Genomic DNA, 19,963 nt, shown 5'->3' with positions numbered 1-19,963 from the left:
ATTTACTGCCTTAATACCATGCTGTCATACTGGCCCAGAGCGCTCTCTCAAAATGGCGACCAATGTGGCCAGGGCAGCAGCTAGCATGACACAAAAACCCCATCCAGGATGCATCAGTGGATTAAAAGCATTTCATCGATTTCTTTCATTTTGGAATTGACTTTGACAAAATGACGAAACCACTGGCTGTCTCCACTGTTCTTTGCCCCTGCGCGTAGTCAGTGTCAACCCTTGAGTTGGAGTGCTTTACATTAGCTAGTGATACGTGGTTGGAGAGCGGCTCGAGAGAGTCTGTCGGGATTTGCACATCGTCTGTTTCCCGCGCTTTTCTGTATACACGGCTGCGCACGGTGCGCGGGTGTCATGTCGCGTGCAGCCCTATTCCCCTTTCAAGACATCGCGCTTTAAACAATGCCGACTCGTCAAAATGGCATTGCAAATACAGGTGCAAGAGGACAGTCGATTTGGAATAATTCGAAGATCCATCATGCCAATTTCTCACCATTTAGAGACAAAATACTTCCTCTTCACTTTTTGGTCAGGTAGTTCGGCGCCATTCTATTCAGTGCAGGAAAATGGAAGTGTAATCTTTCAAACTCTAAAAGAACAGTAATAATTTATAACATGTTTTTATACATTCTCATATTTTGATTGTGACAGTTTGTATGATATTGCTCTCAGAATTATAAACTATTTCAAGAGAAATTGTAGTAGTAAATAAACTATTATCAATGCAGTATATACTATTTAGAGCCTGAATATCATTCTCCTGGTTGTAGTTAAGTTTCCATCAAACATTGAATGAATTTCTTCTTGCTGTGTTCACATGGGTGAAGAGTGGCAAATGTAGTTGAATGACTTTCCAAGGATGCTGCGGCAGGGATTCAAACCCATTGCCAAGTGATTCAAAGTCCATTGACTTCTATACTTTAGACTCGTGACTCATACATGAAATAAAAATGATTCAATATTCAAAGAACATTTAAAAAAAGAAAGAGTACCTAGAAAATGATAAGGGGGAGCATGGAGACAACAAAATCGAAGAGAGAGAGAGAGAGAGAGAGAGAGAGAGGGGAGATGGAGAAGGGGAGCTGGCGAGAGTGAGAGAGGATATCAAACGTATTATAAAGCCAGTACATACTTATGCAAGATTGAGGATCTTGAAATGAAGAAACTAGAATAGAAATTTACACCATGAAAACTGATCGAGTCAAATCTAAAAAGAGTTACACGATTATTAAACTAAGAGGTTTCTGGCTCTGCGCTGGTATTCACTAATGGGCACTCGTGCACGAATCTTTGAGGGTTTAGGAAGACTTTAACAAACCGGCGAGCAAAACGGTGCTGCATCACCGACCCGCTGACGATTAAGAGCTAAAAAGACAGTTACAAAATTGGCTCTGATCGATCGACTTGTTGGTACAGCTTGCAGCCAAGGATTATTGGTAATTGAATAGCAATAACCCAGTACCATCTCCCTCTCTCTCTCCTCTCATCAACGGAGACACTAACCACTCTCTAGCCAGGGCTTGCCCGTGGTGTGGCGAGAGGCGATCCGCCGAGGGCTGACCACTCAGAATCACTCACTCATCAATTAATACAAAACATTTCCATGTCTTTTCTAACTCGAATAGTCTTTATTTGAGTTGGCTTTCACCTAAGTTGTAATCTATCTTGGCTATACTTGATCAATTAACGGGGCAGTCTTTATTCAGCGGGCAGCATGGTTTATCCTGCCCGTTTACTCGTTTCTTGAAGAACCCATTTGACATCGATTTCGGGGCTCGAACTCCAGTCATGACGGTAAACATTAACATCCAATTCCATCAAAGCTTTTTTTAAAGCAGAAACAATCAAATCGAGTGAGATGGAGATAGATAATGATGGATCTGACAAAAATTCTTGAAATTGAATCATCAGTTCACCATTCGTTTATTCGACATCCGTTGATTCAGCTGCACACAGCAAAACTTTGCAGATGATGTAATCCTATAGTGGTATCTTCATAATTGACAAGGTGTTATAGTCGCGTGCCACTTTATCAGTATTCGTTGTTGCAATTAAGCGAAATCATACTTTAATGTTTTCTTTAATAATCATGATTTTACTTTCAAAGTTCACCCATTCCATTAAAAAAAAACAACACTTACATCTTACAAGTAAGACAGACTAACAAGTATTTTACCCCCATATAAGTCTTTTTTCAGTTCAAAAGATTTAGAATAATTTTTAACAGATGAAAAAAAAACCTATCATAAAACCTAGATCTGTAGACTAAGAGTCTGACATAATATTATAGAGTAATGATAGTTGAAACAAAGGAGTAAAATAAACAGCAATAATACGTTATAAAATGTAACTGAAATGAAGGCAATGTGTTTGATAGATTTTACTTGACACCTCTATTGATTGAAATGATAATTGTGGAAAGTTATTTGTGGGCTATAGTTTCAGTTTTTAACGATTAAGAAATGGAAATTAATGATAGAACGATCTATGGAAAAGGCAACCAAATTGCCTCCACATTCGTCGAATTATTAAAAAGAACATTAGAATTTTAAAGATTGTTAAGATTTTAAGAATGAAAAAAAAGTGAAGTGCAAAGAAAAAATAGTTTAATGAAAGATAGAGAAAAAATAAAAAGGGAGAAAGAAGGAGAAAGATGAGAGAAAGAAATATAGAAAACAATGTGTGCATGACTGTGTGCGTGTGAGTGTGAGCAAGAGAAAGAGAAAGAGGGAGAGAGAGAGAGAGAGGGAGAGAGAGAAAGGGGATGGAGAAGGGCGGGGTTGGGTCGGGTGGAGAAAGGGAAACCTTACAATTTTACAGAGAAACACAATCACAGAAATTAACACACAACTATATAGCCTATAATATAATCAGATTAACGAAATTCTTTAAAGTGGGCGGCATAGCAATTTAATTGTGCATTTTGTGATAAAAGTACCAAATTTGGCACACAGGTAGAGTGACAATTTTAGAGTAAAATTGGGTCTTGAGCCATCTCAAATTCGATGGGTCTAAAATGAGAGGTAGAATTCGGTAGCTTTCGACATGGTATGGCTCAACCTCCACCTTTTCTACTAAAAACCACGTCAAACAACCTGTGCGCCAAATTTGGTGTTTTTATCACAAAATGCACAATATTGGGCTCATATTGACGCTCTGCCGCGCCCTACTACTATTATAGAAGAGTGTTTGCGCACGCGACACCGATTATTCTCTTTACTCATCTCCGCATCACTATTGCCCCCCGGCCCGTGCTGTATTAATTGGAGGTAATTGGGTAATGGTGGGAGCACGCGTGTTCTGAAGAGGCTGAGCAAAGGAACGAACGGACGTGTTAATATAGATGACGTTGCGGTGGCAAACGAGAGAAGATGGCTGAGTAAACATAAAGTTGTTTGCGCGCGCGACTGATAGCACTATTAACCGGTCTTCTTTTTCCGCTATCAACGGATTCGCCCCCGTTTGATAGATTCATTTTGCTTCTATTAGAGGGGTAGGATAGAAAGGGTGTGCGTTTGGAGGGTTAGGTGCATATGTATTGTGTCCGATACGGAAAGAGAGAGAGAGACAGAGAGAGAGAGAGAGAGATGGAGAGAGAGAAAGAGAGAATGGGAGGGGTGCTGGTGTGGCATAGGCACAAGAATATACATAAAGTATAAAGAATCAAATATGTCAATCTATATTTCATCAGAAAAAATGAATGTTAACAGAAAATCTTTAGGCATGCCTTTTTAACTCCGTAAATATGAAAGAAAAGACGACGGGCGAAAAAAAAAGAAGTAGAATAGGTTTCCTGCTTTCCAAAGTGCTCACTACCCCCCCCCCCCCCACTGAGCGAATTATCGGCCGGTGCGATTTTCAAATTTTCGGGAGCAAAAAAAAAAAAATTAGTACTCAATACCCCCCCCCCCCCCCCCCCCCCCCCCCCTCCACCTCCTCCACTGAGCGAAATATTGGCCGGCACGATTTTCAAATTTCAGCACACTAAATTTCAAATTGATTTCAAATTTGGGCCCCCCTAAGAAATCCTGTATCCGCGCCTGCCCTATCACCCCCCCCCCCCCCTGTGATCGCCCCACCACCACTACCAAACGATCCATGCTATGTCACTCACTGAGATACTGGGAAATCTCCATTATAATATGGATGATGGAGGAGGCCCCCCTCCAGACTTCAATCACCAAACTCTCCTTATCATCTCTCTTGGAGACACAACACGAACTTCCAAAAGTTGTTGTGGTTTTAATAGATATATTTCTTACCATCAAACTTGCCCTGCTAGCTCAAACTCCTGGTGAAACTTTGTGCTGCTCATGCAGTGCGTTGGCATTTTAGTGATCAATATGACAAAGTACACGTAAAATTCTGACATAAAAAACCTGGCGTATAGTCACCCTCTCACCAACGTTCAACTGGGGTTTGTCTTACCAAAAGAACTTATTATGCCCTTTGGGCGAAACACAAGTCAGTATCCAAATCATATTAACAATCAATAAATAATATTAACTGTGTTTGGGGACAACTCGTCAGTCCAGCTCCGGTTTCTTGTACAATATTGATTCTTCAGTTAATAACGATTTTGGTAAACCCCACAGCTACATCTTATATTAAATGAGAAATTTGTTATTACGATAAACATGTGTGATTTGGATTTAATAAGACGGTGTAGGCAAAATTTCATGGGTTCCTTTCATATACCAAGTCGATTTTCTTGGGGGTATTATCTTTCACATCATGGCTCAATTTACATCATTTTCCTCTGCAATGCGCCTTTGTAAGGTTTAGCGGTCATTCAGATTTGTTTAGGTGGGGGGGGGGGGGGGGGGAGCTTAAAATGCTTATGAACTAACTCACAGAACATAACAAAGGAAAACGTAGAAAACAAAACACAAACAAACTTTGCTTTATCGGACTAATAATTATGTCTAGTAAAAAAAATTTGATTGCATAACTTAGAGGGAGCATCAACCTCCACACAACTAAATTCTTTGACACTTTCGATACTCTCAATCTCCAATTTACCTTTATCGTGAGCAGATTCACATAGAGAAAAGAACAAGTCTGCGTCATCAAAGGTTTGTTTTAAACTTTCGCGTTTTTTCAAACATCATACCGCCCATTTTCTGACAATTTTGTCGTAGTTTCAACTATTAGAAATTCTTGTTTTAAAAAACAATCACGTTCATTCCATGGATGCATGCCATGGCCATGAGCGGTTATTGTTGTTTCGCACACTAATACAAACTGTTTTCTTGACGGATTTGTTTCTTCGAAAGGCATTAGTGCCTCTCTTCGACTCTTCGCGCTATTGATATTGATAAACAAAGCTGCCACCCAAACCATATTTTCTGTCATCGTTAATAATTATGGCTAATTGAATTTTGAATGTCAACTTACTGTCATCAACCATAAGGCCTGTGTCAAATACTGTATCAAATCATAATCAAAACGGACAGCTAGCGACAGTGTCCTGCCAACGTTTTTGAGAGAAGTAGTTTTTTCAAGAGTTCGCTTGATTGATCGTCGAACCGTCATTAAATTACCGGGGTAAGAGATAATGCATATTTATCGAGATGTATGTTCGGCGGAGAAAAAACCTCAATTCTAGTTATTCTAATTGTCTTAAGTCCATGCTTGGGTGACTCGAGATTGACTAAACGAATTTGAAGAAATCTTCTCAAGGCAGAAATTCGAAGGTTATGTCTACATAGCGCCGCCACCTGTTTCAATATTTTCAAGCTTTTTTTTTTCTTTCTCCCTTCAACGTAAAATGAAGGAAGAGATCTTCCGTGCCTAGTGCTGCGCTATTGATCGGCTGTCCAAAGCGTAAACTTGTGTATTCATTTTTCGTTGACATTTGCTTGAGTCGCGCTGATGTTGGGCCAAGCGACTAACCGCCTCATTCTAAACCGCTTTAGTCAATCAAACTCAGGCAGTCGGTGTTGGAGCAAACCATTAGGGTCTGTTAGCTCAGGAGTATCGTGCCACAAACAAGGGACTCTAAAAACTTTTGGCTACGCCAAGACTGGCAGGCGAGGCAGCTAGGCAGGAAAGAAGATAAGCTCAAGTTAGACACTCCGTTATTCTATTCCTCTTAAGATGTTATTCCCCTTGTTTTATCGGTAATGCAAACATTTCAAAAAATAAAATTGATTCAGGGCTCTAATTCATGGTTTCGTTAAGTGGATGGAAAAAAGGGTAAGTAAAAAGATGAATAAAGCTATGATGAATAAAGAGAAACCCATCACAAATCTAATTCATCAGTGCAAGGTAGGTTGTATCTACATTTAAAGTTACTACCCTTGAAGCAGACATTAATATCTTCTTTTTCTGTTCCCAAACTCTTCGACTGCATAATATTCACATCACCATTTGCAATCAGATCATTTTTACCATCACCAAAACCACCACTACCCTCTTTACCGTCACCCTCCTCATGCATTATCCTCAATATGATCATATCTCATCAATGTAGTCATCATCTCATTCACTTGATTTCTCTAGGCTCTCACTCTCTTATTTCTCTTCTACACAGTTGAAGACACAACTACACGAAAAAAGGGAAAAAATAAACAGAGTTGCTTTCCGACTGACGATTTCACATTTATAAAGTATAGTAAATCCACCAAAACAATATTTATATTTCACTTTAACACGATACTGTGTTCCACTTTACATATCCTACTCAACTTCAAATCAAACATAACTTTTGGTATAAACATGGAAAAGGCAATTGTGGTTTAATTTGGACTTGTTTGGTGCATAATAATATAATGTGATATTGATATACAAAATCATATATAATCGCAATAATCTTAATAGGCACAATCACATTATTTAAAGGAACAAACAATGCTTTATGAAATATTTCCAATAACTTTTCAAATTCACACCTAATGAAAGAAAAGGATAAGTTATATATCACGTCTTGAAACATATAAGGTGATGATATATACATATAAATATTGAAGTCGGCACCTATTATAAATCCTTACAAATGATATTCAAACTTTCAACTAGGGTACAATACAGGAATTACTTTTTTTGAAAGTTAATATGGCAACTTTTACTTATCTTGGAAAAGACTCCTTCGTACAAACAGTTAAAAAGTTGAAAACAAGTCTGAAATATTTTATCTTGAAAAAAGATTGAATCTGGAGTGTCTCTTCTGTGACGTTAAAAAGACTTGAGAAGAACACTTGTCTTCTTCAATTGCGTCAAGCACTTAGAATATGACCCCAAATAAAAAAATCACAAGCAATAACTACAATTACAAAAACACCAACTAGGGCTGATAATTACTCCCCTAAACAGCCAAGAAACGTTGCCACGATGATGACACATCATGCCACAAGGCAAATCACTCAACGAATATATGAAAAGTGCAGTGCATACACGATCAATTGATTTCAATTTATTTTGGGGGTCTCTCCAGTGACAACTTCCATCTAACTCTCTACCGATGTGCCATTACATTACCCAATGATATTGATCCCCATAACACTGACTTAATGGAATAAAGAGAGGCACCTTAAAACAGGGGTAAAATACTTCTCCCTTTCTGATAAAACATGAAAATAACAAAATGCCCAGCGGCATCGGGAGGCACTTGTTGGAGAATGAAAGAATGAATTAGTGGTGTGAATGTTTTGGTTGTTGTTGGATGGAATGACATTACAATATTTAGTTGATGTGACAGTGTTGATGCTTTGGGACAGGTTTACTGATAGATCACTACAAATACTAAGAAAAATTATGAATTTGTTTGATGCTCTGAGGCAAGGAAACATATCAGCCGGGCAAATGTTTGAAAGAATGTACAATGAACTTGCCCTGAGACGGTCAGCAAAGCCCTGGCTGAAAATTTGCCAAAGAGGCTGTTCTCTGGCTAATAACTAATATAAAATAAGATTTGCCATAAGATTTGTGAATCTTAAGAATATAGAATAAGATTTGTGCAATTCATAAATTTCACACCTAGGTATCTCGAGCAAGAATAAGGGTAACATTTACATAATACCTGAAATTATGTTGTTAGGTCTTGCAAAAGGCATGATCAGGTTCATAAAGACTCAATCTACCTGTAAGCAAGTCAAAACCAGCCCAATCTCTAGAGCTATGACAAAGGCTAGGAAAGATAGTTAAAAAGAAGTGAAACCAATTTTGAAAGAGAATTTCCACATGTGGAAGAGTAAGGAACATGATGATTCTCATGAGGGTGAACTTAGGCACATTGATCTTTATAATCTGGACTTAAATGTACACATTGTCTGTCCGAAGCAGAAGGGTGTTGCCTATGTGTTAAGGTATATGAGCTAACTCCCTTCTGGCGCTCAACAGATGCCATATAAGTGCTGTATCCACAGGTGCACCACAATCAGTAACATCACATGTTTACAACATACTTGTATTATATCTCACTCTTTTAAAACATATGGTGCTATTTCACGCAAAAGAATTTAGTAGAGTAGTTTTGCCAACAGTCAGCTCTAATTCATCTTGATTGAGCTGTGATGTTTGCAATTATAGTTTATATCAACTTCTTGATTTATGAAGGACATGTAATAGCAATTGACATTGCCAGTTTCTTTATGAAACTTTAAATAAACAGTTAAATGCATATGTACATATTCATGTAGCACATTTTGTTTCTTATGCATTTCATAATATTTGTATTTCATTATAGCAGCTTGGTGCACCCCCTTTAATTTCTGCATTGAATATTTTGTAAACCTACACAAATATTTGCTGCTTCCTGAAAAAATACTATCAATACCCTTTGCGCTCTCTTATGAAAGTTCTCACACACATTAACGGAATGCTCTTGGCAAATACAATCAATTTTATTCATAAGGTTTACTTTGTGCCTCAAATAAAAGGGATATCTGTATATTCTGATGAACCACTATCAAAACTACTTAAAATCATTGATCAATAGTTTCCGTTACTTAGCGTACTAATGAAATAAGCCTGGGGGTCATAACTCGGTGTGCGCTGACGATGAACCCTCACAAAGTTCTGAGGAGAAAGAGAAATACATTAAAATACAAGTGAGAATAAGAATACTATCCATTCACATGGCAAAATTTGTAAATATTTTCTATTCTTAGACATAAAAAAGCTATATTCAAAATTCAGTCATTACTATGCCAACCTTAGCTTATAAGTCTTGTAAAGCTCTGATTCCTGATTTGAAATGGATCAAAGGAGCTCACAAGATACATCAAAGTGTTGCCAATTCATGTTTGGTCGCAACCTCGAAAATTCATAACTTTCTTATTTTTCATCAGAATTTACTCAACGTCAACTGACCTGTTCCTCTAATTTTTCTGCTTATATTAAAACCAACTTAATATCACAATGGACTTGACCTTTAAAGTCATCATCATCCTAATTGGTCCATCTTCTAAATAAACATTTTAAAATTTAACAGCTAACTACACTCCTTTTGATGAGATTGGAAAACAATTTGATATTACTACTCAGTAGAGACAGACAGTTACCATTTGAAAGACAATAACAAGTTATTATTAATCCCGCTGGTTCCAAGATTTTTTCTGACTTGTGTTTTTCAATACAGGTCGATCAATCGACCTTATTGATACAGATCGATCAATCGATCTTATTTACTGGGTGGAAGCCACAAATATATTTAATAATTGAAATTTCTCCCAGGAAGCATTACATTTATAAAAAAAAAATAACAAGTTAAGAAATCTTTGTCAACTTATATAAAGTAAAAGGGCAGGGTTTAAAGAATGCACCCAGTTTGTGGTTTTGATATTTACTTTTGCACATTTTACTGAGTGTTACCTAAAAAGCCACAAATAAACACCTAATTTCTTGCTATTCTACATCAGTTAATGTTCTGGTTTTGGGACAAATAGCCCAATGTCTCATTTTAGAATATATATTTTCGCCATGGTTCCTTCTTTATTTTCTAAATCTAAAACTCTCATTCATTGTTCATATCAAAAGTTATGCAATAAAAACAGAGATAAATTATTCCTACGTTGCAAGCTCTTCTGAGAAAGCAATGAATACATCCGTAACATCACATACATATTCTACAAATCTTCACAAGTTGACATCACTTGTTAAACAATAAACGATGCGTGGGATAACATCTTTATCTCTTCCCATCGACTTTATCTGAAAAGCATGCAACTAATCCTTAATAAACACCAATTACCGTTCCTCAATATGAAATGGAACCTTAAATGTCACTTTCAACCCGATTCGTCAGACTAACGCAATGATCTTGGCACACGCTTTACTTACTTGTAAGACTGGAGCACAGGCTGGTTTCAATGTCCGTTGACTTTTCCCTGTACAATCTCAGCACTTCATCTTCGTAATCTTCAATAATATTTTCGCACTGGGAGGAAAGGGAGAGAGAAAACATTTAAAAAAACAGTTCCTTACTCAACAATGGTGATGATTTTAAAGAACAACTCCACCTGGATTCATATTGAAAACAACAAAAATGGAAAAAAGAATGAAGTTATTGCGGGACTAGCCTGCAAATGAAAGCAACTGAGAGAAATGGAAAGTGACAGGTGGGAGGAACCACTCTACTCCCGGGGGAGGAAGAACAAGGGGGAAGGGGAGGGTCACAGGAGTGGTACATATTAGCACCAAGTCCTTGAGTATGAACTCACAACAGGAACAAACCCGTCAAGGGCATACGCTGAGCTGTAGACATGATATCTTTCACCTCTCTCTAGGACGGCAGGTAGGTGATCCAGGTTAGTCCACATAGAGTCCATGTTTGCCAATAAATTAGGACAATGACACTCTTAGGGGATAAGTAAATTGCACTTCCTAGAAAAGCACACACAGCATATGGTTTCCATTTCTTACACAACATTAAAGATGACATTGCTGTTTTGCACATATATATATATATATATATATATATATTTGCCCATAAATTTCATTCACATATCAAAGTATATAAAAAAAACTATATTTAACCTACAAACTTTTTGTGAGATCATATGAGATTGACCCACGACGACTAATTTCCTACCAATGTACTAAAATTAATTATAAGGATAATTACTATTAATTTCAGACATTTTTTACAGCCCCCCCCCCCACCCATCCATCCTGATCACAGAACAAAACATGAACATGTAACCAGGGAACCTTTCCTGTATTAAAAGCATTTTCCCAGGAATCGGGCAACACTGTTTTATGCCTTGGCTAATTGAATAAGCATATTAACCCTGGGTTTTCAAACATAGGACCAACTAATTTAAAAACCACGCTACGCTCACTGAGCTTTTGCGTTCCCATTTTGAATGAATGGAGGATATGTCTACTTAGAGCCAGAAGGACATTAACTCATATTATTCAACACAGAGTTAAAAATATGTTTTCTTAATAAACACACCAGCCTACAACAAATTTGGTAAAACCTTCAATAATTTGTCCCTTTACGCATCTGAAGACAGCTTTATGATGCACAATCTTAGCAGTTATAATGTTACTTGAAAAAGCAACATAGTAGCTTTAACATCACATTTTTAAAAGGATATGAAGGGATATATTATAATGCTGACTCTCTATTTATTCCTGATAAATTTGAAGGGGAATGACCACACTAGAAACATTTTGGAACTGTGTGGGTGGTTGATGTCTGCGTTGTTGGATAAAGTAAATTTCCTTTTCGAAATTAAACGCTCGGCATTTGATACGGCAGCATAATGCTCTCCATGTGCCCTGTAGCAGACTACAAAGAAAGACACTTTCTGGGCAATTACTTCTCTCAAAATGATCAATTTCCTTTTGTGATAAGATGAATTTGTTCGAGAAACGTCAACCAGCCCTTTTCCTCTCCTGTGCTTTTCACAGTGTGGGAGGTGGGCATTTTCAAAGGAACTGCAGATTCAGGTTTCAAATTTTGGACAGATGTTTTAGAACATGATCGACACTAAATGAGAAGGTCATGATTTTATAATAACTGTGTAGAAAAGTTTCTTTCAAGTTCACACCAATGAATATAAAAAAATAGATAAAATAAACATTAGAGTCCTGTTAAATTAATTGTTTGTCTCATTCTAGTACACTTCTCTTTTGGACAACTACCCCACCCCTTCAAAGTATCCCAAGAACACAAACCCAAAACAACAATCCCTCCCCCTTAAGGAAATTAACCCCCCCCCCCCCTGCCACTCTCGAAAACTACCCTTTAGGACAATTGCCTCGTAGGAAAAGTCCCCCTGGCCCCCTGGCCAACTAAGAGCGACAGACCTGAATGAGTAATTGTCTTTGGGAATAACTGTCCAGGTGTATGTTGTCCAGGAGAGGGATGGGGAGTGTTATTACCCAATGAAGGGGAGGGGGGGGGGTACTTGTCCTGGGGTAATTCTTTGACAGGTAGTTGTCCAGGGGTCCGTAATGTCAGGACAAGTAGTCCTGGTCCCCATCTTATTTTGACATCAATCCTAATAGGGGACTATAACACGAACCCAAAACAACAATCCCTCCGCCTTAAGGGAATTACTCCCCCCCCCCCCCCCCCCCGCCACTCTCGAAAACTACCCTTTAGGACAATTGCCTCGTAGGAAAAGTCCCCCTGGCCCCCTGGCCAACTAAGAGCGACAGACCTGAATGAGTAATTGTCTTTGGGGATAACTGTCCAGGTGTATGTTGTCCAGGAGAGGGATGGGGAGTGTTATTACCCAATGAAGGGGAGGGGGGGGGGGTACTTGTCCTGGGGTAATTCTTTGACAGGTAGTTGTCCAGGGGTCCGTAATGTCAGGACAAGTAGTCCTGGTCCCCATCTTATTTTGACATCAATCCCAATAGGGGACTGCAAACTTGAAATTAGTTAGAGGTCTTGCGATTGATTCAGATCAAACTCAACTCTATATAAGACGGGGATGTGATGTACTTTTCTCCTTTTCAAATAGATGGTAGTAAAAAAAGTGTCTTCTCTCCAGCATTTAAGCCTTTTCCTTTTCAGACATTCATTGTTTTGCACTTAAAGCACAAGTAGTTCTATTTGAAAGTAAATATATAGATCTTTATGTTTAATAAAAACCAAAACATTTTAACCAATCCAGTGTCATGTTCTGGGGGGGGGGGGGGGCTCTGCACAATACATCAAGGCATAACTAAATGTAACTAACACATATCATTTTACAAAAAATTTCGATTTTATGAAAAATTGAAAGTGACAAACAGGATGTGCAGGAAGTCATAGCCACTAGAGTACTGACAATTGCAGTAATATAGCATTAATCCAGTAACAGGGAGGACGGGGAGTGAGGGCACACGTTTTACAAGTTGGATAAAATGTGAAGGAGATCATATTTCTACAAGTGGGGGCCAAACATCCTTAAGCTTCCAAAAGGTGATGTTTAGTAGTACATGTATCTCATTAAAAGTAACTTAAATAAGACTGTATTATGCAAGAAATATGTTTAACTTTTTCTACACAGTTCAAAATAAAGCTAATGTACTTTTTTTTATCATGGGGGATGCAAAACCACTGACAAAATAATGTTAAACAAAAAGAGAAGATAAGGAAAACCTGCCAATAATCAACAAATAAAAAGCACAACATCACAGAAATGCACATGTGGTACAATATATCTTTAAAGTAGTGAAAAAAAACTAAACATTTTCCTTCATTTTTTTTTCGGGGGGGGGGGGGTATTTTTTGAATTTCTCAGCTGTAGGCCTAATAAAGATTGGGGATTATTCTTCATTTAAAAACAAGGTTCATTTCTTTGTAATTTCTAAAAAAAATCAGTTTAAAGTGATGATTTTGTTTGTATGCACCAGTCAGACACTTTGCTACTACCAGAATTCAAGATTGTCATTGATGTATTGAATAAATTAGGTAGAAAACTTACTGCAACTTTCAGAACTTTCCCTGTGGTGAGGTTGATAGATACATTTATAAGTTCCATGTCTTCTCCATTCCGTGCCTGATACCTCACATAGGTTTTCTCATTGGTCTCTGGGTCTGTCTTTTCTGCGTAGTCGGTCATTTTATCACAGACGGTCTCCATCACCTCAGTCAAGTGCAACTCAGATCCAGCATATGGTATCTACCAAGAGATAATAAGAATTAATTTTTTACATTTTTTGTCCAAAATCTTTTGAATGCATGTAAGTTTTGAATTATGTTTGAAGTATTGACTACTAGTCAGTTGCTCTTTAAAGAAAGGAAGTCTAAAACTGAACAAGTATTGAAAGTGTTGAACTGACTGAAAGCATTAATCACTATTTTTCCTTTAAAAAAAGACCACATAACTTATCTTGTATCTGCAGAGACAATATTTTTCAAAGATCTTCATGAACTTGTTTTGACTGTACAACTCTAAAATGCGTTGTTGGTTGTATTTATGGCGTTCAGTCAAATTTGACTATATACGCCTAGTCTAGTTCTTTAAGTCGTGTCGAGGTAGTTAAGTCATAATATAATATGCTGTTAAGATTGAAACTTATTAGGGGCATGAATACATCCCAGGTGGATGACTGCAGCCTATGTTATGTGTTAATGTGCACATTTCCTGGTCAATAGAGGCAGACTTGATTACTGTGGAGAAAAATCCATCACTCGGATAGGACGTTAAATGGAGGTCCCTTAGAATGAAGAGTCACCACTAAACCCATGCACATTTAGGAACTTACTGCATTCTAAGGGGAAACAGTGGTATAGAAATATACCTGTACATCCCATATAAGTTGTAACAGAAGAAGAGACCAAAGGAGAACCGTATAGTGATTGTGATCATTTTCCCCTATAAGGCATGGGTGATTGAATTCATAGTGATAAAACAATAAACATAACTCATGAACTGACCTTTTTTTGTTTTTGTTCCCCTTTGGGGTCAATCCTGAAACTCCCAACAGTAATAGTCTGACGAGGGTCTTCCTGAGTTATGGCATACTCAACCTCACTGATCAATGCTCGACATGCTAGAGTTCAAACAGAGAATTTCATGACATGTCAGTGCATAACAAGAAAATAAAAAACAAAAGTAACAAACGAAATACATTCAAATATTGATAAAATCAATACAATGGGCTGAACAAAATCAAATCTACATAGTAAAATTTGAAGTATCTATTCTTGCTTTAAAACAACAAACAGTGATTTGGGATGGCTCTGGTGACATCACAAAAGTACAGACACAAATCATTTTCTTTTTCATCATAGAATATAAACATTTTTTTCAAAGCTGTAACCTACATAGTACAGGCTTTTCTAGAAGTGAAACACTGCCTCGTGGCGTCATGACAAAAGCAAGCTACTTTGAACATCAACAAGCAGCAACAGATAATATTCTCCTTTCAACCTGCTTTATCGAATCACGTTAATGTTTCATTCCCTTTCTGAAATTTGCCTTGAAGGTAGTTGACTTGCTTGCTTACCTCCACAATACACATCCGAATCTATCTCTCTCCCTGCTTGAACATTGGAGTACAATCCCAGTATACACAGGACCAAGATGGAAGCTCTCAGAGGACGAATCCAATACATCTTGTTTTCTTACATCTGAAATAAAATATGTTGAATTAGATCTATAGTACTACACGTCTGTAACTACCTTTAATTATTAAAATGCCTAATGGTACTAGTGTGACCATATTTCGCTTATGATCATATTTTGATGGGATATACAAAAAAAAATCTATAACATTTTGAAAATCTAATACCTTCATCTATGGAAAGAGGAACTAACAATAAAAGGTCTTCCAAAAGATGAAAGTATCTTTGGAATAGAGCGTCAAATATTCCAATTATGAAAATATTGAGAAAAGATCTGCAAATTTTTCTATTTCCTGCGTCTATCGTTATCATGTTCATTTTGAAAGCAGATGTCCAATAGTGATTTTTTCATAGCTTGACTTTCAATAGTCCATTTTCGTAATGTAATTAAAATTGTTACAAATGATTTCATTCACCCGTTACGAATAATTGTATTTTGATACTAATATTAATAATAGTCAGAATATGAATGGCATACAATTTATTCTATGTTGTTAGGTATAAAGACAAGCCATAATGTTGCCCTTTGTATGCAATTCGCATTTTGCCTATTGAAATACAATTATTTGGAACAAAACTAACAACAATTACATGGCATGTAACAAAGGTTTATACATAACTTTAATTTTGATTACATTGCGAAAATGGTTTATTAATGGAGGTCTTACTCTCACCTTTGCCTTTAATAGATAGACTATGGCCTATGGGGACTGCATTTATTTTGAATAAATCAACTGTAAATTCTTGTGCTTGAAATATGGAAGCACTAGAAAAAGAAGAACGAGGAGGCAGGGGCGTCGCTAAACCTTTTTCAGTGAGGGGGGGGGGTGTAGAGGTCACCAAACTAGCCACCAATTACCAACGAATATACTAATGCTAATGTCTCAATTTTTAAGAATTTACCAAATAAACCTGGGGCCAGGAGCTAAATTATTTTTCCCCCCTCCCACGCTTTGACATTTTATTAAATTATTAGAGAAAGAAGATGATTCGTTGTACCGTTCTCTACTTTAAATCCTTGTCTGAATTCAGTTTTCCCCCTCTCGTGCGAAGCATGGAAGCTTTGACATTTCATTAAATTATTAGAGAAAGAAGACGATTCGTTATACTGTTTTTGAGTCTGAATTCAGTTCCCCCCTCCTCCCGCACGAAGCGCGGAAGCTTTGAGGTTTCATTCAATTATTAGAGAAAGAAGATGATTCGTTGTACTGTTCTCTACTTTAAATCCTTGTCTGAATTCAGTTTTTCCCCTCTCATCCGAGGCATGGAAGCTTTGACGTTTCATTAGATTATTAGAGAAAGAAGACAATTCGTTGTACTGTTTTCGACTTGTAATCCTTGTCTGAATTTTCAAAAAATGTTTTTATTTGTCCGATAAAAAGACACAGTTTGTAGGGGAAAAAAAATTGCTGGCCAACCGACATATTACATCTTATCGACTTCAAACTTCTGCATGGGTATAGTACATAAGGATTGAGCAAGAATACAGACACAGCAACATATTACATAATTATCTTTGCATATCTTTCTTCCTCCCTCAACGTGGCTACTCCACCCAATATACCCCTCTCTTTCTTACTCCCACCCCTCTTCTCTCAGGCTCTAACTACCCCCTCCCTCTCTCTCTCCTCTCTTTCATCCCCATTTTTTTTTTTTCCTTTTTCTCTTCTCCTTTTCCTTTCTTTTCCTTTCATTCCTCTTTTTTCCCTTTATTCTTCTCTTCTTTCCTTTCTTTTCCTTTTCTCCTGACAGCAGCGCAATTTCACCGACAATATCCCAACAGGTGGGGGTGTGGCACCCCCCCCCCCCCCCATGAGGAGGAGGAGGAGGAGGAGGAGGAGGAGGAGGAGAAGGAGGAGGAGGAGGAGGAGGAGGAGGAGGAGGAGGAGCTAGGAGGAGAAGAAGAAGAAGGAGAAGGCGAAAAGAAGAAGTAGATCTAGACTTAGACCGAAAGCTTCAGTCTCTATAATCGTCGGTTGTTCCACTGAGACTACGTCTGGCTCCACTAGACCTCCGGTTATAGAGACTGAACGACTGCCTATGCCAGCCTGTGTTGAACTTATTCCGCTAGATTTTAGCCGCTAGGCCCCTCCCACAAACTTGCCACGGCCGTATTGTTATGCCCCCAAAATCCCCCAAAATGTCATTTTACCTCGTTCATTTCCAATTTTAAATTAGGCCTAGGCTATAATACATCGGTTCCACTTACTAACTTGATTGATATAATCCGTTTAATGGTCCCTTTTAAGGAAATTATCGGTCAAAATCGACATCCATGTTGAAAATCTTGCAAGCCGTGTTAAACTCTCGCTGCCGTCAATCTCATCCCTTCTAGTCTACGCCGAAGGCAAAATGATTATGAAGGAAAAACTGTGCGCCATCTACACGTTCGTAATGGCGTTATCACAGTTTTTCCTTCATAATCATTTTGCCTTCGGCGTAGACTAGAAGGGATGAGATTGACGGCAGCGAGAGTTTAACACGGCTTGCAAGATTTTCAACATGGATGTCGATTTTGACCGATAATTTCCTTAAAAGGGACCATTAAACGGATTATATCAATCAAGTTAGTAAGTGGAACCGATGTATTATAGCCTAGGCCTAATTTAAAATTGGAAATGAACGAGGTAAAATGACATTTTGGGGGATTTTGGGGGCATAACAATACGGCCGTGGCAAGTTTGTGGGAGGGGCCTAGCGGCTAAAATCTAGCCGAATAAGTTCAACACAGGCTGGCATAGGCAGTCGTTCAGTCTCTATAACCGGAGGTCTAGTGGAGCCAGACGTAGTCTCAGTGGAACAACCGACGATTATAGAGACTGAAGCTTTCGGTCTAATCTAGACTAGGAGAAGAAGAAGAAGAAGATGAAGAAGGAGAAGTAGAAGTAGAAGAAGAAGAAGAAAAGGAAAACAAGAAGAAGAAAAAGAAGTAGAAGTAGAAGAAAAAAGAAAAGAAGAAACTTATCTTTGCTTCAAAGTTCAAGTGGGCGGCGCTTGCGACCTTCCCTGGATGCGGTCCCCATACATTCTAAACGGTACACCAAGACTAATCGTTCACGTTGCATATATACGCGAAGAACTTTTGCCCGAAAAATGATAACTTGATCCCTTGCTCCGTTACAAACACATAGATGTAAGTGGTAATACATCATATACAATGAAAAAGTGGTGTAATTTTAATGAAAACGTAAAAAACTACCCATTACTTATATAAAAATAACACTGCCTGCAATGAAATATTCTCCACTTACCTACCGAACTGTCGTATTTTCTGTTACCTTCGCTGCTGCTATAACTATCACGTTTTTGTACTATGCTTCCATTCTCATGACACGCAGTGAGTCACGAGAAGAGATATTTACCAGTCTAATCGCACTTTCCACCAATGATGTACGTCCACGCTGATTAGTTTCCTTCTAAACAGCGCAGCACGAAAGATGATGCTTTCATTTGTCCACGTATCATTTCATATATGGCATATTTTTCTATCATTGAAATTAAATTATATATTTTTTGCATACAATACATTTTTACATTCAATCTCCAGAGAAATATAATCGAAGGAAGGATAGAAGGAAAAAGGCCGAGGGGAAGGAAAAGAATTATGATGTTGGCGGATGTTGGATGGTATATCAAAGCAATTAAAATGATACATACCAAAAAATGAAGGAAAGAGCTTAAGACAGAAAAGGATGGAGGGTTTTTCATGTTTAAAACCTGCTGTACAGCGCAGAGTAGCAGAGAGAGAAAGAGAGAGAGAGAGAGAGAGAGTGACAAAAAAAACAACTTTCACTCCACTAGTCTGAAACTCCTAAATCGGAAGACTTTACCATGTCATATTCATTTGTTCACAATCACCAATATATTACTTTATTCTTAATATCTTAAATTTACTGACATTAAACAAATTTATCGCCTCTCTCATAGTACGTACATCACCAATTTTCTTCAATGCTTCCCCTTCTGTCACTTATCCATTCTGTCTCACTGTCTCTGGCAATATCACTTTCTATCTCATGGTATTGATTGGATATAGACAGTGCTCTAAATATGGGGCAGATCCAGATCTTGAAAGGGGAAGGGGGGGGGGGGGAGGCAATTATCTAAACCCTCTGAAAATCACAAAAGTGAGTATCGCATTTCCAGGTGTCCTTTTGGTCTAGATGTGCAAAGCATACAAGAACACAATTACCCCACCTTCCCCCCTTTTTTTTAGTGTTTTTTTTTTAAATGCAGGCCACATTGGGCATGAGCTGGTTGTGCCCTCCTCCAAATTTCTCCACAACTCTATATCTCATTCATCTGAATTGTTTACTTTTGCCACCTATTATTTCCCTTACCTCCCTTGATCTGCTCCCCCATTTTTGTTTTGCCCCCTCTCTACTCTACTCTCCCACAGCCTTTTCCCCCTCTCCTCCTCTCTCAGATACACACATACAA

General features: G+C 37.9%; 1 protein-coding gene across 2 annotated transcripts; it reads right to left on the bottom strand.

Moving 5' to 3' along the window:
* Nucleotides 1–6,587: 6,587 nt before the first annotated feature.
* Nucleotides 6,588–18,858, bottom strand: LOC588644 (protein canopy homolog 2). Of its 2 annotated transcripts, none has more exons than XM_788318.5 (6): nt 18,775–18,858; nt 15,406–15,529; nt 14,834–14,949; nt 13,878–14,075; nt 10,291–10,387; nt 6,588–9,027 (listed from the first exon to the last, which is right to left on the bottom strand). In XM_788318.5, the coding sequence occupies exons 2-6, from the start codon at nt 15,512–15,514 to the stop codon at nt 8,987–8,989; spliced, it is 561 nt and encodes a 186-aa protein (XP_793411.4). In that variant the 5' UTR covers nt 15,515–15,529; nt 18,775–18,858; the 3' UTR covers nt 6,588–8,986. The 2 variants fall into 2 exon arrangements, with proteins under 2 accessions (XP_793411.4, XP_011676536.2); XM_011678234.2 differs by having other exon boundaries at nt 18,779–18,842.
* Nucleotides 18,859–19,963: the final 1,105 nt, after the last annotated feature.

This window comes from Strongylocentrotus purpuratus, unplaced genomic scaffold (assembly GCF_000002235.5).
Source record: "Strongylocentrotus purpuratus isolate Spur 01 unplaced genomic scaffold, Spur_5.0 spur5_scaffold_6, whole genome shotgun sequence".
NCBI classification, from domain to species: Eukaryota; Metazoa; Echinodermata; class Echinoidea; order Camarodonta; family Strongylocentrotidae; genus Strongylocentrotus; species Strongylocentrotus purpuratus.
This window is presented reverse-complemented; position numbering and strand designations above follow the sequence as displayed.

Bases quoted from the DNA above. Each gene is read 5' to 3' on its own strand.
- LOC588644 (XM_788318.5), bottom strand. From the start codon at position 15,514: ATGTATTGGATTCGTCCTCTGAGAGCTTCCATCTTGGTCCTGTGTATA. The intron at 14,950-15,405 runs GTAAGCAAGCAA...TTTGAACTCTAG, and splicing joins TTCGGATGTGTATTGTGGAG to CATGTCGAGCATTGATCAGT. The intron at 10,388-13,877 runs GTAAGTTTTCTA...CTTTCCTCCCAG, and splicing joins GGAAAGTTCTGAAAGTTGCA to TGCGAAAATATTATTGAAGA.